A 19,673-nucleotide genomic window follows, 5' to 3' on the forward strand; every position below is an offset into this window, starting at 1 on the left:
TTTAAATGTATAAAGCTCTTATTAGCAGATGTGACCATTTCTGCTAGTTTTATAGCCATTATATCAGCGCAAGTTTAAGAAGAACCAAAAGTCTTTGCTCAGTATTTTGATTTCTTTTTTCATCTTCAGCCCCAAAACTTTACTGTACCACAACATCTAGTTTAATTTTCTGCACTTTAGAATAATGTGTTATTGTCAGGATTTTCTCAAAGAGCCCCCCTGCTGTTAAACCTCTTGTATAATTAGGAGAGCTGATTGTAATAGTGCAGTATAAGCTGAATGAAATGGGGGCTATTTTTTATTTGAAGTACTACAGAGCTTATTGTTTGTCAGCAGGTTGTTGCAGCTTTGTTTTTAGCTCTAAAAGGGCACATAAGGATTAGTTTTACTGTTCCTGTTGAAGTTATATTTTACTTATAGTGTGCATGTAATCCAAAGAAATCATTTTGGTTGCAGCCACATGATTGGCTTACTGCACATTTGCTGTGATGAGTAGTAGGCAGTTGTACCTAATAAAATGATCAGTGAGTGAGTACTGTATGGAGTATGGTTTTCACTGTGTGTCATTTAAAGTCACCTTGAATAAGTGTGTCAAAATAATGTAAAGTATCTTCTGGTGGCACAAATGTGACTTTTTTTTCCTCTCTGGTGGCGTCACATCTGGAGGATATTCTTAGCGCTACATCAGTCCTCTTCATCACACGTGTCTCAGGGTGAATGGAAGACAAAAGAAATTTAACACTGCATTCATACAAGCCTGGCATTTTCACTACAGCCTCTTTTGGTCATTTGTGATGCATAACAAATATTTTTAGCAGCAGCTGATTTCAAATGTAGGACAAAAAAATCCAAACAATAATTTTCCTTTCATTCTGACCTACTTTCAGCAGCACATTTGAGCTGCTAATGCATCATGATAACACAGTGTCAGGCTTGTCTTAAATCACAGGACTTACATAAGTGCATCCCTGTGGTTTATGAAATTATCTGTAATTAATTTTATCATAATTGAAGACAGATGAGGATCTGACAGTATGTGCAAGAGCGATCATGATTTGTTAGCACTTGTGGTTTTTCATATGAAAGCAGTAAGTGTAAATTAACTAAACAAGGCCACAGATCAACACTCTGTTTTTATTATATGATTAATAAACTGGCACTCTCTCACATCGACTCAGCTCTGTTTTAACTGTGTTGTAAAGATTTAATGTTAGAGGTGAAGCTAAAGTCATGCCAGCCACATAAAATCCAAAAAATGTTGCCCAAATATGGCACACTCTTTAAGGTCCTAAATAAATGTGTGCACATACTTAGCATGCTAATGCATTTCCTTGAATAAGCTTTTTAAAAGCTGTTGAAAATAACTATGGATTGAAAAGAGTGTCACAGAAGTTACGTTAATACGAGGACGTATCCTTGAAATTTCATCTAAAGAAAACAGGCATTTAGGCGCACAGAAAGGTCAACTATGTCAGATTATTCTCCACATTGATGTTATTTTTCAGTTTGACAGCATAGTTTTGTGTTACTAATAATGTTAACTATCAATTCCCAAAGCTAATTTACAAGCTTCAAAGTTTGCACAAATATCCACTCTGACACAAGGATGAAGGTGGTAGGTCAAAGGTCAGGGTCATTAGGACTTATGTTTATCCCTTCCTGGCGAATACAATGTCCAAAGGAAGCTTTCAGGGTTTTTCTTCTTTCCTTGCAAAAACGGTCCACTCTGACTCAAGGAGGATCTGGTGAGATTTTTGAGGTCAAGGGTCAGTTATGATACACTCAATATCTCAAGAGCCCTTTGAGAGATTTCCTTCAACTTTTGCATAAATGCCCTCTCTGACTAAGGGATGTTATTTAGATGCGGACTGGCCATCTGGAGTTTGGGCAAATGCCAGAATGGCCATCAAACTATGTTTGGGCCAATCAGAATGGCTCACCATTCCAGTATTTAAAACTAACAAACCAAAAAGAAACAAAAAAAGGTTATAATCATAACTTTCTAAAGAATGCTTGTAACAAGGAAAAAATGTTTGAGATCAGCCTAACTATAGGGTTTAACTGGGCTGTCAAAGGACTGAAAGGATAGCGATTAATCTCAGAATTACTTAAGTTAATCACAATTAATCCTTTTAATCACATTTTTTAAATTCCACTTTTTTGCATTTAAAACTTTTTATTGTGTCATTTTGTATTTTTCTAAATTAAACTAAGGGTAACTGACTTCCTGTTTGGATACAGACCTGCTTTATATTTACAGCCAAGATTTTAACATGAACTTGAACCATGGAAAAAGAACCTTGTTGGGGATTTAAAAGGAAATAAGGGGACAGCAAAAAGGTAAATATCTGATAACACAAGGGGAATATGACTTTTGACTTGTCCATTGAGCTGTCTGTGAGTTTTTAAAGTGAGATGATACGCCAAAGGAGCAGTGGTGGAGTACTCATTTTACATTTTACAAGAATCTGCAGAGGATTAACCACAGTGTGCTGAAAGGGACAATAAAAGTATGAGGGCAATCATGATTTTGAAAAAAATTGTGCACTGATTGTAGACCTGTATTAGTAGTCAATAATATGATTATTCTTGGCTGTCCTAGTGTGAACCTTTGAACTGCATTGAGTGAGTGTAATCCTACTTCTCTTGTCACTGAAGTTGTAAAATCTTTAGTAAACTTGGTCACGTTAGCCATTGTTCATTAGCCATTAGCCATTGTGCTGTTAAATTACCAGTTTTATCAGGACTTACGACAATTCACGACATGTCTACAGTCGCCATGGTTGGGGTAAGGCAGTTCTATATGGAGTTTACTCCTTCTGTAGGGGCGCAGCTCGGTAGCAGGTATGATACATGTTTTGTTGCTCTGATTGGCCCGTAAAAATGTGACAGACAGAACGTTTATCCAATGACCCTCTGGGTTTTTTTTTCAAAGGCTCTGCGCTTTTCCAAACGCTGTCTATGAGTGTGCCAGGTTAGCACAAATCTCCACTTAGACTCAAAAATGATCCTGCTAGATTTCTACACATGTGGGTTAAAGGTCAGGGTCATATGACCTTGTGTTACATCTTTCTGGTGAACTCAGGATCTCACATATGTCCAGTCTGACTCATGAAAGATCAGATTCAAATTTAGAGGTCAAAGGTCAAGGTCATCAGATCCCATGGCCATTTTCTGAGTCTTTCATGGGCCCAGTCATTTCTGTGGGCAAGCCTGCCTCGATTTCCAATTTCACATTATAGCCAAAATTCTTGTTTCACTTATTTGGATAATTTTTTTTTTCTCCTGGTCACGGAAGGATCACTGACTTGCATAAAAATATCGTTCTCCTGCAAGAGTTGTACCTTAGCTTGAATCAACTGAAAAACTGCAGCATCGACCAAGTGCCATCCAGTAACAGCTGTTTTGCTTTTTATTTGTGTAACCGGTCTCTCTGACCTCCTCACTTTTTATTCCAGCCTGTAGAAAACGATCCATGGATATCATATCAAGGCATCAAATTGCTGGCACAATCAATTTTATTTTGTAAAATTTTACAATGAAGCCACTCCTGGAGTTGATACTGGCCCTGCTTCCTAAAATCTCTGCTCAGAGCAGCCCCCCAGCCCTCAGGTCTGACAATATGATTTGGACCCAAATGATTTATCTATTTTTAATCCAGATTTTAAACTCTAAAGAGAAATTGTTTCATTTAACTGTCCTTTCTGCACACTTGTTTTAAGTGGTTTACTGCACAGAGAGCCTGCACGCACATGAGAGCTCTCAGGAATCTCAATAAATGAGTGCACCCTGAAATAATAATCCATTTCACTGAGATGTTCTGCTTTATGAGATGTGAATGAAGAGCAAGATGCACTTCAGTCGTTTTCAGCATCTCAAGATCCTTTTCAATCAAGCAAACACATGAAGCACATAAATGTATGAACTGAAAAAGACTATAGAAATGTGTTTTTGACTCCTTGAACCTTTAACCTCCATGTTTTTATAGATCAAAGAGAGTTACTATTTAAACTAAGCTTTAACACTCACCTCTGCTAATCTAACACAAGGTTTTATATTCAAGCTATAGATTTTAATTACACAAAACATTACTTTCTACCATTTCTGCTCCTGCACAAGCACACTCAGGTCAACATGGTAACACACAGCCCCTACAATGACAAAAACCCAGGTACAACTCTGGATCTAAGGAATGGCTTCATAATGACCCCAAAAAGGGCGGCAAGGTGGAGCACAGTGTAGAATACAATATGATACGATACCATACGATACAACAGGGTATGATACAATATGATATGATAAGGAACGATAGAGTAAGATAGGGTACGATATGGTACCATAAGGTACAATAGGGTACAATACGATATGATACGACAAGGCACGATAGAGTACGATTGGGTACGATATGATATGATACGACAAGGCACGATAGAGTACAATAGGGTACGATAAGATATGATATGACAAGGCACCACAGAGTATGATAGAGTACGATACAATAAGGTACGATGGAGCACGATAGGGTACGATAGGGTACGATAGGGTACGATACAACAAAGAACGATAGAGTACGATAGGGTAAGATACGATACGACAAGGCACGACAGAGCACGATAGAGTACGATAGGGTACCATACGATATGATAATTTACGATAGGGTACGATACGATATGATATGATACCGTAAGATATGATATGATAGGGTACAATTTGATATGATATGATACAATACAATAAGGTATATAGGATAGGATAGGATACTATAGGGTACAATACGATATGTTATGATAGGGTACGATACGATATGATACAACACCATAAGGTTTGATACAATACGATATGATCCGATGATAAGGTACGATACAAAACGATACGATATGACACAATACGATAAGGTACGATACCGTACGATACGATATGATGCAAAGTGTTGCAATGTGTTGCGATGCATTGCGATGCGATACAATACGATATGAAAGGATCCAGTGCACTATGAAGTAATGCGATATGATACAATAAGACACAATATGAAGAATAGAATAATGACAATATGGCATCATACATTACAATATGATATGATATGATAAAGTATGATAGGGTAGGATTTGATCCAATGCAATATGAAGTAATACAATATGATGTGATATGATGTGATATGAACTGATGTGATATGATATGACATGATCGGATCGATAGGATACAATATCTATGGTATGTATATGACATGACATGATACAATACAATACGATACGTTACATCCCCATTGTGACATCTGCCTTGGTCTTCAGTACTGCTTCCACAGAAGCATTAAAAAAAGCAATCAAAGCAAACAATAACCCACAGAATCATATACAAATGAAAATACAAACAACATATTTCAGATAACTCATACCGAGCTGTGAATTCTGCTCTTTGTCCCACCTATAAACCCTCTAACTGTGGTTCTCAACTGGTTGAGTCACGGGACTCACCATCAACTCCTCAAGGAGACTTGCAACTCAAATTTTGGAGATTGTTTGGTCAATCAAATATATTCAATAAAAAAATAGTAACACGTGGGCCTAAGACAGTACAAGGTTTAACAAAGCAATGAAACAGGACAAAACATGCATGTTTTACAGTCTCATAGACAGTTTAGCGCATATTTTTTCTCCAGGCACACATCCATGACCCACTGAAAAGGGCTTCGTGACCCACTTTTGGGTACCAAACCACCAGTTGAGAACCACTGCTCTAACATCTGACTCTGAACCCTTGCCCCTTCCCCTTTATGGAAAATGTTAACTTAACCCCAAAAACCTCAGACCCCAACCCTGATAAGTTATGCTAGAAGGTACAGACATACACAGTGCTGTGGAAAAGCATTTGTCCCCTTCCTAATTTCTCTCTTTTTGTTGCATATGTCTAATTTAAATGTTGCGAATCATGAAAAAGTGTTAATATTAGACAAAGATAATATAAGTAAATACAAAATGCAGTTTTTTAATGATTCCATTTATTAAGGGGAAAAAGCAATCCAAACCTCCCCTCACCTATGTGAAAAACATTGCCCCTTAAATCTAATAACTGGTTGTGCCACCCTTGGAGGCAAGACTGCAAGTAAGCATTTGTGATAACTGGCAAAAAGTCTTTCACATTGCTGTGGAGGAACTTTGACACACTCTCCGTTGCAGAACTGTTTTAATTCAGCTACACTGGAGGGTTTTTAAGCATGAATGACCCATTTAATGTCATGCCACAGCATCTCAATCAGATTTAAGTCAGGACTTTGTCTGTGGCAACTCCAAAACTGTCTTTTTTTTTTTTTTTTTTAACCATTCAGAGGTAGACTTGTTGATGTTCCAGATCATTGTCCTGTCCATTGTCAGTTTTTAGTAGATGCGCCTTTGGCTGTAATCACAGCACTGAATCTGTATGGATAGGCCTCAATAAGGCTTGTGCATCTGGACAATTTTACTCCAAACTCTAGTCAAGATTTGATACAGGTTTTGACTTTCTTTGTCACTCTCCCATAAAGCTTTGACTGGTGAAGAAACTGGGTGACAGTTGTCTGTACAGTCTCTCCCATCTCAGCAGCTGAAGCTTGTAACTCCTTCAGAGTAGTCAAAGGCCATGTTCTTTCCATTTCTCGATGATGGATTTAAGGGGGGATGTTCAGTGCCTTGGAGATGTTTTCGTATCCATCTCCTGACTCAATAACTTTTCCGATGAGTAGCTTGAAGTGTTCTTTTGTCCTCAAGGTGTAATGATAGCCAGGAAAACCAATTAAACAGTGACTACACCTTTCTGACACAGATGTCTTCATACTACAATCACTTGAGACATATTCACTTAATTTAACTTATCACCCTTGTGTTTTAATATATTGATTGTAAGAAGGATCTTTACTGAAATTTTCTATAACTTCCAAGAAGATAAGAAAAAAAATGCTGAGTAAATCACAGGAGTCTAAACTGGTCTGAACACTGCCAAATATTGATGGGTTCTTGAAAGGGAGGCTGGTACTGCCACCTACTGGAATTTTATTGAACATCTTAATTTTTTTGCAGTTGAGATAAAAAAAAAACGACCCAAACTCAAACAAGTATTGCTTCCAACATTTATTCAATGCAATTTGAGAAAATTCAACCCCTGTGAATGTATTCTTACACGTCTTTCCTTTATCTACTGTTGATATACAGAAGGCTTAACAAGGTCCATGCACATTTAACAACAACCTAACACAAGAAACAGACAATACATTCTTTGTTTGCACACATTTACACTAAAATAAATGAGAAAGGGGGAAAAAACACCAATCTATTTGATTCTAATGAGATTCTTCAGGCACACTTTCTCTCTTGTGAACACTCCTAACGTGCCTGCCCAGAGACTCCATCCATTTAAATGACTTCCCACAACCATTACAGATAAAGCGTTTGCCCTCACTGTGAATTGTCTGGTGTCTGTTTAGGGCGCTTGTTGTGATAAAAGTCTTTTTGCATATTTCACATATGTACGGCCTCTCTCCTGTGTGCGTCCTGATGTGAGCAGCCAGGTGGGAGCAGCTACTGAAGCGTTTCTCACAAACAGTGCAGCAGTATGGCTTCTCTCTGCCCTCCTCTCCACTGCTGTTGCTGTTGTTGTTGTGGTGGTGGTTTAGATGGAAGGTTAATATGGGCTCGTGCAGACTGTTTCTCAAGCTAGAGGGGGATGCAGGGATGAAGTCTTTGATGTCTGATTCAAGGCTGTCCAGCTGCTCTGCTGCTTCTTGTCCCATCCAAAAATCCCCGTGGTTTTGCTGCTGCTGCTCTGTCTTCACCTGTGAAGGCTCTGGGTGCCCCTGGTCCATGCTGCTGCCCTCTTCTTGCTCCCCAGGGTGCTGAGACTCAGGATGAGCCTCCACTGCAGGAATTGACTGATGGTCCTGGGGTGGAGGAGGGGGAGGATGGTGGTGGTGGTGATGGGTGTGCTGTTCGAGATCAGCTTCAATGCTTCGGTCTATGGGCTCTGTACAAATAACACGAATAAAGACATCAATACTGTGCACTTTGACAGATAATAAGGACAAAAAAAATCAAGCTTTGGTTGAAGGCAAATTCCAATAAAACCAACCTGACTTGAGAAGCTTCAGCTGCATCCTCAGATGACTGATTTCCAGATCTTTGGAGCGGAAAATCTCCTCTTTGTACTCGGCTATTGTCCTCTCGACAACTTCGAATATCTCCTCCGCCGCCACCATCAGCCTGTCGGTAAGGAAAGCTCGCAGTGAAAGCATTTTGAACGTTTTACGATGAAAACTTGATATTTCTCCGTTAACGTTATGCTATACAACGTATTCTTACGGCTCCCTGCACGTCACGCTTCGACTGTAAACACAGACATGAGCAAGAGGCACGAAGCGGGATCGATGTGGGGAGCTATCGCCCCCTGCTGGAGCGGAGTATTAAAAACCATTCTCCTGAGCTGCATGGCATTAAAGGACAATAGTAACATTATGCACTATAACAACAGGGACTATGATGAAAATTGTTTTCAAATACACGTTCTTGGATATGAAATTAGTCCACCTTTTGCAGCTGTAACAGCCTCCACTCTTTTAAGAAGGCTTTCCACAAGGTTTTAAAATGTTTTTGGTGGGAGTTTGTGCCCATTCATTCTTCACAAGGTCAGGCACTGATGCTGGACCACAGGCGGAGCAAGGGGGTTGCTCACCAGGCTTAAGTCCCAGATGCTTTCTCAAAAGCCCCAACTCTTTTAGGCGGGGCTAGGTTGAAAAGTATTTTCTTCCTGCTTAGTGTCATGATCAGTAAAGGCAAAAATAAAGCATTTATACATTCATTATACAAATTAAATGATAAAAAAATGGCATGTAAGTTAAAGCTTCTGGCTGTGCTTTGTCGCGTCCTGGACTTCCAAACAACATTTTAACATGTAATTCAGTGATTTATGATAATCTAGAACTTGATTTTAAATTTCAAGAATATATGTTTAAGAGGCCTCTTGTGACCCCCAGGGTCCATAAGTGGGCCCTGGCCCATACATTGGGAAACACTGCTTAAGTCTTGGCTTAAAAGTTAGGAGTCTTTATTCTATAAGGCAAAATAATTCAGTGAAACTAAGTCATATTTATCAATGCACAGTCTCCATCTGTGCACAGGGAGGCAACTTATCAGGAAATTAATGTCCAGAATGAATACAGAAACAAAGGTCTTCAATGTCATTGTATCGAACGCTGAAGAGTGAAGCAAATTCATAAGTATGTTGCAGAAAAAGATAAAGGCAATTTTAAGAAACATGGCCATTAAGACAAAAAATATACAATGGGAATACCAAGATAAAACTGTTTTGGATTAATATATAGATAGTGTTAATTTTGTCTAATAAAATTATATCTGAAAATGTTTGTCGACACCCTTTTTTTCAATGACAAAAATTAGACTAAAGCTGACAAAAATAGATCTGTGATGACTAAAACTAAATTTAGTTTGCATAAATATGACTAAAACTAGACTATAAACATAATGTAGTTTTCGCCAGACATTCAAAATCCGTGATATTTCTCCACAGTGGGTAAATCTGTCAAAAAACAACTTAGCTGTAGCTATTCTGTCTCTCAGCTGTAGAAATCAACGTTTGGCAGAGTGCATAGAACACACTAACATGATTTGGTACCAGATTTAGGCAAGAGAATAAATGCTTGGACTAAAAGTACAGACTAAAATGTGAGGACTTTTTATGGACTAAAACTAGACTAAAATGTTTTGAGTTTTCACAGACTAAAACTAAAAAGGATAGAAATGACTAAAATGTGACCAAAACTAAAATGCATTTCATATAAAGACCAAAACTAAGATTAAAATTAAAAATAGTGGCCAAAATCAACACTGATAGATATGGAAAGGAATCTTAATGACTTTCTTTTCTTTGCCCTTTTTTTAACCCAAAGAGTCAAAAGAGTGAAGAGCCAATCACAGGGCTGACTTAAGAGACAAACAAGTAGTCACACACACCTACGGGCAATTAAGCATCGCCCCTTTACTTAATGAGCATATCTTTGGACTGCTGGAGAAAGCTGAAGTACCTGCAGAGAGCCCATGGATTCACAGGGAGAACATGCAAACTCCATACAGGAAGCCCTGTCTGATGGTCTTGTTTTGAGACAACAGCACTAACCTCTGTGTCACCTTGAAACCCTCTAGTTTTCCTTGTTTACAAATAGTTTAAATCATGATTTGTCATAGTTTAAGGATCCAGAAGCCCCAAAGCTACTTGGAGAGTATTCCAAACAAAATGTCCAACAATAAAAAAGAATTAATTGGGCACAATTAAAAACTACAAATAAGTCTTAGGGGTAGCTCTGGAATTTTCATCCAAAAGTGAGACCCAGTCATAAGCAGTGATGTATATTCTGAAAGATACTAATGCTTCAGTGCCTTCCCAAGTCCATGCATGAATGTATTTGTATTGGGTTTAATTTCACAGACGCAGATACAATGATGCCTTTGTCATATTAATGCTTCCTTTTCTATAAAAGATACCTCTCTAAAGGAATAATTCAAACACACTACATTTCTTAAATATTCTGTCATTTAACTTCAGCATACCTAAAGCATTGTAGTCACCGTAGTCAAGTTCTTCAGTCCTGTGGCTGTTTCAACACAACAGCAAGATAAGAAAGAAAAAGACAGGGTGCAAGGCCAATATTTGGTTAACTGCAGGTATTGGCAGAGGCCAGACATGCAGATTGGAAGGAAAAAAAAACTACTGTGTTGCATCCAAGCCACTCACAGTGACGCACTTACAAAAAGAGACAAACCTCAGTTGAAAAAGTATTGACTAAAGACCATTTTTAAAGTCTCACAGCTAATTCAAAATACATTATGAATACTACAGTATAGAAGACTGGCACACCACTACAAATGAGTGTAATGATATTGCTCCATGTCAGGCTGGTGTCAAACTGGGGAAAATACATGAGCTGGTCTGCTCCTGAGAGAAACTTTCACTCTCTTGCTTCTTCCAGTGTGTTGAAAATGCCATGTTTTAAGAAGGAGATTAGGAACCAATCAGGCTAAAGTTGTTCCTACATGAATTTACATTTTCATGACAAGGACAAGTCATGGTGTCTTAAATGAGTCCTGTGTGTTGGATTTTATTTCTTGGTCTAATAAGTGTCTGTTAGTCTGTAAAGGCAAAGCTACACATCTCTCTGCTGCGAGTTTGGGATGAAAATAGCACTTGGATGCTTCTCTGCATGGCATTGTCTTAACAGGAGGGCGCTTCTGTAATAAGACACTCTCTCCCTGCCATCCTAAGAATATCGCTGGGATTACCCAGCCAACAGAAGACTGCTAGTATGTATCCAAACTGGTACTTTGAAGAATATATAAGAACAGATTCAAGGCAAAAATGACAACACATGCAGTCTCTAACCATTTATTATAATGTTACCTTACAGCCTTCCCAACCTCCTACCCATTGGCCACGACACAGTATGATTAACATGTAATGGACACGCCCCTCTCGGCACTACAGCCAATGAGGGCATGGCTCATGCACGTCTACAGGGAGGAAAAAGCCACAGAACATCATAATTACACAAAAGAGACATTGGTATTAAAAAGACAAATAAATCTGATTGACAAGAGCTGTGACAATGTTTACAGAAAAAAGTTTCGTAAACTTTTCAAGTAAAGGTGCGGACTGGCCGTCCACCTCAAGGTGTAATTATTGTCCGTCTTTACAGCTTGAGCACTCAGCGTGGAAGTTAGTACGCACATGGGCTATTCTCAGTGGACTCAACTCTTTTCAGTGCAGTACAGTGCATGTGTCAACCTGTCCCTTTCCTTTTATGTCAAATATACCACAAAAAATAAAAAGAGTAGGGAATGACGTCATTACACAAATACTTTGAATAAGGAGGGGAAGAGGACTAAGTGCTGAAAGTGAGGGGTGATGGAGCTGGATCGTCTGAATGGAGCTGGCCTCTATTCTGTACTTAGTCTTGCTGCAGCTTTCCAGATTATTTTTTTTATGCCTTGGCGTTGATGATTTCGATGAACTCTGGCTTGAGGGATGCTCCACCAACAAGGAAACCGTCGACATCCTTCTGAGAAGCGAGTTCTTTGCAGGTACCACCGGTCACAGAACCTGAGAAGAGAGAATTTATTAGAGAAACTCAAATGAGAATTTTAAACACAAACTTCACCTTTTTGAGCAGACTGACCTCCGTAGATGATCCTGACAGAGTTGGCCACAGCCTCAGACACATTGGTTTTCAGCCACCCCCTCAGCTTCTCGTGAACTTCCTGAGCCTAGGATATCAGACAGGAAACATTTACATTATAATTGGTTACAACATATGAATGTAGTAGTTACCTGTGGTTTTTTTATATTTACCTGCTGTGGAGAAGCAGTCTTGCCAGTGCCGATGGCCCACACAGGCTCATAAGCAAGCACGACCTTGCTCCAGTCCTTTACATTGTCTGTGGAAAGAAATGTGCGATAAGATTTCAGTTTCACAACTTTTCTTAGTCCTTCAGTTTGTACAAACTCTCTCTAAAAGGTGTGTTACAACATTTGGCCTTATTCTCTTGTTCGCAGGAGTCACGTACCTGCGATGAACTTGGTCTGAGCAAAAACGACCTCCTCGGTGGTGCCACCCTCTCTTTCATCCAGCTTCTCACCGATGCAGGCAATGACACCTAGACCGCTCTCAAGGGCGTGGGCTGTCTTCTGGCCGATGAGCTAACATGACATAGATACCTGATCACTGAGTGTACACAGGAGGGAAAAAAACTCTCTCTTCTGCTGATATAAAAGAACACAGATCTGGGGGTTTTGCACTAATCAGAACAAATGTGACAACATTGATAAAATCCTTCTAAAATACCTCATCACTCTCTCCGAAGACATGGCGCCTCTCAGAGTGTCCCAGGATAACCCATTTCACACCACAGTCCTTGATCATCGCAGGGCTGAAGGAAGATAATATTCAAACACGAGTGAGGAAATCATGCCTTCAACTCAAAAATGTCAGTATCTTGTGCTACTTTTGAAGATATATTTTGAGGCTTTTTATGCCTTTGTTCATAGAGGAGGGCAGTGGATACAGCCTGGAACAGGGATAAGAGAGTGGAGAAGAGAGACATGTGGGAAAAGAGCCACATATTGTGCCTTAAACCATTAGGTTTAAGTGTGCTACTTTTCCACTAATATACAGTACTTCAGAATCATGTGTCATACCTGATCTCCCCAGTAAAGGCACCCTTGGGAACTTTGTAGCAGTTCTGAGCAGCAACACCGAACTTAGCATCAAGGTTGGACCTTGCAAAGTCCAGGTAGATGGATGGAGCGCCACACACAACCTCTGTGAGCGGAAAGGAGGAAAACAGCAATTTGAAGCACTCTGTATCACCCATCAAGTATTAAGCTAAAAGATATATACAATTACAAATATTTTTGACCAACTTCCTTTATATCAAGAGTGCTGGCAGAGTTTAAAACATAGTTTTGATGTTAAGACGACTGGCAGGGGAAAAATAATGAGTAATGTAGTTGTGATGACTTGTATGTTAGAGTTAGTCATGTTTTATTGTAGATCATTCTAAAGTATTTTAGTGTTTAACATGGAGTTTACTTTATAGCAAGAAAAAGACAGTGGCAATGACAGCTGAGCCAAAAATGGGGGCTTTAGCCTGTCCCAGAGTACAGGACAACCAGACTAGACAGCTACTGGACTACACAAACAGATTTCTCCCACAGAATAACAGCACCACGGGTTGAACAAACAGGCTCACAACCAGCTCACCCTCCTTTAATAATGTTGAAAGGCTTAATGTAAACAAAAGTACCAGAAATTGGCAAAACAAACATTCTTACAGTCTTCAGTTGACCTCAGTGTACAAAAATTGCACTCAGTTCTGTAGTGTTTTTGTGGTTTTATCATGCCATACTTCTTTAAAGTGCATATGTCAAGTGTTGTATACAACACAAAATCCTCAGAGCACAGAACAGACTGCCTGGGTCCAGCAGAGTACAGTAGACACTGACATTCAAAATGTAACTATATCTTGGGGTTACCGGAGTCTATATTAAACACCTCCTGTTATTATTGGTTTGGGAAAGGTCATTTCTTCCTGGCCACAGTCAAACTTCTCTGCATTAAAGGTCTGAGTTCAGCCTCCAAAAGGGCGCACACATGGCTGCATTCTGCAGAGGTCAGAGTAAAGTCATGAGACTAGGGAGTTCAGTGGGTTGAATAAAGAAGTTTAAAAAAAGTTACATGTGAAGGAAATCAGCCTGCGGAAGAAACAGCTGAACTTCACATTTAAAAGTCCAGAGAGACAGGCAAGTGGTACATTTCAGTATCTTTCCGTAAGGGGGTGGATTCATACATTAACAGAGCAATGTCCAAGGCCAGCCTGCACAGTGACAGTTCAGACCTTAGACGGATATACCAACACATATCACAGTTGCATAACAACCTCCTTGCAGCAGGACGAACAAACAGGCTTGGTGCCATCAGGAACAGGCCTGGGCAGATTCAACTCTTCCCTCCTTGTTTTAATTTCCAGCACTGCATAATACCCTGAATGAGAAGAGGCAGCGAATCGCAGCCTGTATGTATTCAGAAGCAGACAGCAACAGGGCAAACGTCTACTCGTGCTGCATTTAGGTCATACTGTAAAATAGTATACGGGAGAATAATGCGTGAATCAACACGCATTTACATGTATACGGGTTTTGTTTTGGCCTAGCTGACTTCGCTGGAACACTTGAATAAAAACGTACGACCGATGCTCTCAAAAGAACACCTTTCTCTCATTAACTTGCAAATGAAAGACTAATGAACGAGCAGTAGTGAACGCAGCGTGTGCTCGTGCAGACAGCAGAGGCAGAGCTGGCTTCTGGGCTACGTGCCGCTGAAAACGCACACCCACCACCACCATTACCGACATTACTGAAAACCTGCCACCCGTGTTAATTTACTAGTGTTCGTCTGCACCAGGGTCCTAGGAGTATTCAAATTTTTATTAAACCTAGAGCTCACAGTGGATATAAGGCTATTACAACATAAAATAAAGAGGAAGTAAGACTGGGATGATGTTCAGAATCATTGATTTATTGAACGAACGAGAAATGTAACTGGAAAGAGAGAGCTTAAAGAGGAAACAGGAACACGAAGTTACAGAAACTCGCGACGTTAAGGAAAATAAGCGGTTTAAATGAAACAATTTCAAATTAAGGTTTTGTGTACTCCTTGTCTAAATCTACATACCGACATTGGGGTCGACAGTGGCTCCATTCATGGTCTTAATGAGCTCCCCCAGGCTCTTCTTGTCGCCGTTCATCTTCCAATTTCCACCGACAAAGAATTTCCTGCTCATGGTTGCGGGTTTTAGTATTTTCTGGGTGCTTCTTAAGAATTAAAACCGTACCAGCTGCCCACCAGGGTGCTTGACTGGGGTAAGAGAGCGGACGTGAGACAGCAGCTCAGAGTATTTATTAACATGGATATTTAACCCCTCCTCTCTCTCGGATCCATTGGTTTGTGGCGGCACGCCCGCAAACGCATCTCCCATTTCTGACTGAGGAAGGGGCTGAGCCAAATGTCATGATGCGTTCAAGCTCACTGCGTGAAACACAGCTATTGCCTGTTGGAGCTGGGCCCCAAGGGAACACCCTTCAATAAAAAAACAAGTAATAAAAGCACGGTGTAGAAATACTGTGTGTCATTTTAATGCTAATTAAAGTTAAGCTACCCTCCTAAAACTTAGGTTATGTCACAAAAATTAATTATTTATCTACTTGATTTAGATTAACATTACATTTGAAGTTGGTGTAGCTGATGCTAGTTTTGATTATTCATATATTGCTGTAGTCTAATAATTCTCTTCCTTTTATTTACTATCGTAAAACTTAAGATAATAACCCAGGCTTTTATCTAGCTGAGTCTATAAAAACCTTCCTTTAACTGGGACAGACTTCACAGTGGCCTGGAAGTGCAATACAAAATTACAACGTCTGAAATACTTTTACAAAACATGAAAAAAATGGACATAAATCAAAACAGTTTTAGATTTCATTAAATCAAACTTACTTAGCAACATACTTTTTAACAAATGACAAACAAATTTAACTTTTAAAAAAATAAAACAAAAAAATAAATAAAAACAGAAAAAGTCAGATACAAAATTTCAAAGTCTGAAACACTTATAAAACTTGAAACTTGTCACTTCCTGGTTTTGGTACATTCACTTTCTGTAAAACAGCTGTTTGTAAATCTGTTTCAGAAGTTGTAAAAGCGTTCTACAACTTGAAAATGTGGGTTAAGTTCACGTGAAAGTGTAACGTGTTTTTTGAATTTAATTTGAAAAATGTAAATTTCAGATTTTAAATACATTTTTTAATTTTAAATTTATTTCAGAAAATGTAAAAATTTTGGTTAAATATATTTCGGAATTTGTAGTTCTATGTCTGACTTTGTAAAAATGTTTCAAGTTTTAAAAACTTTTTACATTTTGTGATTTGTTGTGTTCTTTATTTTATTTTATTTTATTTTATAAATCTGTTAACGTGTTTTGCTTATGTAAATGTGTTCTATGAGATGCAAAAATGTTCTGGTTAATGTACATTTGTTTCAAGATTTCAGAGTGTTTCAGACTTTTGTAATTTTGTTTTGCACCTTGGAGACATTTTGTGACAGGCCTTTAATTATCTTCAAACAAAACTTTTGTACAACAAAGATGGGAAAGACTGTCAAATTGTTGAATGATATCAGAGAGAATATCTAATTGTATCTTTAATTATACGACGGCCCATCTCTGCCGAGTTGGTGCACCGATGGAGAAAGATTGCTGTCAAAATCGCGAACAGCTGGTGCTGTTTTGGCCTATGGAGCTGTGCAAACACATTTGACTGTCTCTCAGTTAATTAAAGCATGTCATAGCATAAAAACCTTCCATGACAGACGGAAAGAACGTCTGTTTTCATATGCGAGCATTAATGTTTATCTCTTAAATCAGCAAAAACGTGCGATTTTATGCTGTTGCCTCCTCTTTATGTCAGACTTTGTAAACACCATATGAATTGAGGTTTAAAATTGATCCAGCTTCCACTGACAAGATATGTAGCAAGACGATGCCAGTGGGGGCTGTAATTAGGACTCGGTTTTTATATAGAGTTTTGTTGTCATTCTTATTTTAATTGGCATGACAGAGGCACCGCCTCTGTTTCACCTTAGTACAACTTTAATGATGAATCCAGTAGACTACACGATCATTACTGAGTCTTAAAACGTAATCTATCTGTTAAAAAACAAAATTTAACTCATTGTCTTCAGCAGCTCTCCAAAATTAAAGCACGACTAAATTCGACGTCTAATGGAGTAAACTACACGTTTGATTATTTCTAACAACGAATTTGATTTGCAGAGAGGAGAAAAGCTATGACGATTCAGCGTTTGATTGGCTGATATACACCAAGCACCACCCTTTAGGTGTAAGCCTCTGAGACCAGCTCTATGATTGGAGGATTTTTGGCTTATATTTTTTTTACCCAGCATGCTTTGCAGTATCATCAAAATCGCCTATTTACGGCTAGAGTGGAAAAATGACAAGTTATTCACATAATTTTTCATATAAGAACAACAATAGAGTTGACACTTCAGCTACGCTGAACGGTTGGTAGAAACAAAACCATAAGTGAAGTATACCTGTGTACGCTATCAGTACTGCTCCTCTAGCGGAGTGTCGTCAGGAATATAAACGCTCTTTATTATTTGTCTAGTAGGCTTCTCTTAATGAGAAGCCCCTCTATGATGTGAAAAGTAAAAGCTGTTGTCTTGTTAGCATATGTTTTAAGTTTTGAACACTTAAAAATCAACAGCAGAGATATTCAATTTACTCGCAAGTAGACAAGATTTTTAAACCAGGACAGTTAATTGAGCCAGGCATTTTCACCAGATTTACCTGAAACATGACATCTTTACTGGGAGAAAAGACGTTTTTAGTTCTGGACGAGAGAAGTGACTATAGAAAAGCTAGAATATCATGAAAAGTTCTAATTCAAAAGGTTAGACTGCCATATATTCAAGAATCATCATTAAAGAATTAAAATTTTCACGAGTTGTTTAATGTTGATTATAATAGCTTACAGCTCACAAAAATACAAAATCTGCTATGCAAAAAATATTAGAATATCACCAAACATCAGTCCCAAGAAAGGATTTATTATACAGACATGTTGACCTTCTGGACAATTATGTTCATTTAAGCCCTTGGTTATTGGTTGTAGCTTCTTTTGCACAAATAACTGCATCTATGGGCATGGAGCCAATCACTCTGTGGCACTGCCGGGGTGTTGCAAAGCCCAGGTGATTCTAATAGCAGCCTTCAGCTCGTCTGTATTAATGAGTCTGGTCTCTCTCATCTACTTCTTGACATTTCTCCAGAGATTCTCTATGGGGTTCAGGCCAGACCAGTTGGCTGGCCAATCAAGCACAGTAATGCCAAGGTCAGAAAACCAGTTTCTTGTTGTTTTGGCTTCACTGTGGGCAGAGGCTGGAAAATGAAATCAGTATCTCCATCAAGCTTCTCAGCAGATGGACGCATGAAGTGCTTTAAAACCTCCTGGTAGATGGCTGACAGCGTTGACTCTAGACTTAATAAAGACCAGTGAACCAACAAGCAGCAGCACCTCAAACCATAACAGTGTAAATGGGAAACACTGGACCTCAAGCAACTTGGATTCTGTGCTTCTCAGATCTTCCTCCAGACTCTGGGGCCCTTATTTCCAAAGTAAATCTGAAATTAACTTTTATCTGAAAACAAGACTTTGGACCACTGAGCAGTGGCCCAGCTCTGTCTGACCTGTCTGAGTGTGGTGATTCTTGATTGTACAATCCTCTGAGGGTTGAACACATTTCTGTTGCCTGTGCACCTTCTGTTACCACTGTCTTCCCTTACAGTCACCTTTCTATGAATACGCTTTGGTAGGGCCTCTAAGGACAGCCTCCCCTTTCAGCAGTGACCATCTGTGGCTTACCCTCCTTGTAAAGGGTGTCAAAAATTGTCCTCTGGACATTTGTCAAGTCAGCAGTCTTCCCCGTGGTTGTGGTTGTGTGCACTGAACCAGAGTGAGAGAATAAAGGCTCAGGAAACCTTTGCAAGCTGGAACTTTCCACAATATTCTAATATTTTGAGATAGTGGATTTTTGTGAGATGTAAGCCATAAGCATCCAGATTTAAACGAAAAAGTACTGAAATATTTAACTTTGTATAGGATGGATCTAGACTTTGTGAAAGTTTAACTTTATGAAGGAGGAAAGAGAACTTTTGGGATGCACCTGTACATCCAGTGAGTGACCATTGGGATTGGTGATATTCCAAAATGTGACCACATGGGGGCACTCTTATACCACAGTCTCGTCTGCTTTGGTTTTGAAGGGTTAAGCTCTACAAAATAATCTTGTAGTAGTTACCAAGTTTGCTGCACTTGTATCATTCTGCAACAGAAGTCATACCTGTCTGCCCACAACACCAACCTTCAGCGCCATACTTTAAAGTAACTGTAAATCAAGTTAGAAAGGCACGATGTGTACGCACAAGGGGAGGGCAGGTGGGAGGGGAACCATACCGTCTGACTTTGAAGGAGGTTGAACCGCAAAGGGCCTTTAAAAAGCAAAGCAG

At 39.1% G+C, this 19,673-nt stretch overlaps 2 protein-coding genes and 1 non-coding gene across 3 annotated transcripts; 1 reads left to right on the plus strand and 2 right to left on the minus strand.

The window, feature by feature from the left end:
* Positions 1–7,087: 7,087 nt before the first annotated feature.
* On the minus strand, positions 7,088–8,353 carry LOC121513903 (zinc finger protein 3 homolog). Its single transcript, XM_041793924.1, has 2 exons — positions 8,095–8,353; positions 7,088–7,989 (listed from the first exon to the last, which is right to left on the minus strand). The coding sequence occupies exons 1-2, from the start codon at positions 8,255–8,257 to the stop codon at positions 7,310–7,312; spliced, it is 843 nt and encodes a 280-aa protein (XP_041649858.1). The 5' UTR covers positions 8,258–8,353; the 3' UTR covers positions 7,088–7,309.
* A 3,051-nt stretch (positions 8,354–11,404) lies between these two features.
* On the minus strand, positions 11,405–15,471 carry tpi1b (triosephosphate isomerase 1b). The gene is made up of 7 exons (XM_041794467.1): positions 15,263–15,471; positions 13,228–13,351; positions 12,875–12,959; positions 12,597–12,729; positions 12,382–12,467; positions 12,209–12,296; positions 11,405–12,132 (listed from the first exon to the last, which is right to left on the minus strand). Exons 1-7 carry the CDS (start codon positions 15,369–15,371, stop codon positions 12,014–12,016), a joined length of 744 nt encoding a protein of 247 aa, XP_041650401.1. The 5' UTR covers positions 15,372–15,471; the 3' UTR covers positions 11,405–12,013.
* A 2,271-nt stretch (positions 15,472–17,742) lies between these two features.
* Positions 17,743–17,798, plus strand: LOC121514347. The gene has a single exon (XR_005992290.1). It is a non-coding gene; the product is annotated as a U7 small nuclear RNA (small nuclear RNA).
* The last annotated feature ends 1,875 nt before the right edge of the window (positions 17,799–19,673 follow it).

This window comes from Cheilinus undulatus, linkage group 8, assembly GCF_018320785.1.
Source record: "Cheilinus undulatus linkage group 8, ASM1832078v1, whole genome shotgun sequence".
In the NCBI taxonomy this organism is placed as follows: domain Eukaryota; kingdom Metazoa; phylum Chordata; class Actinopteri; order Labriformes; family Labridae; genus Cheilinus; species Cheilinus undulatus.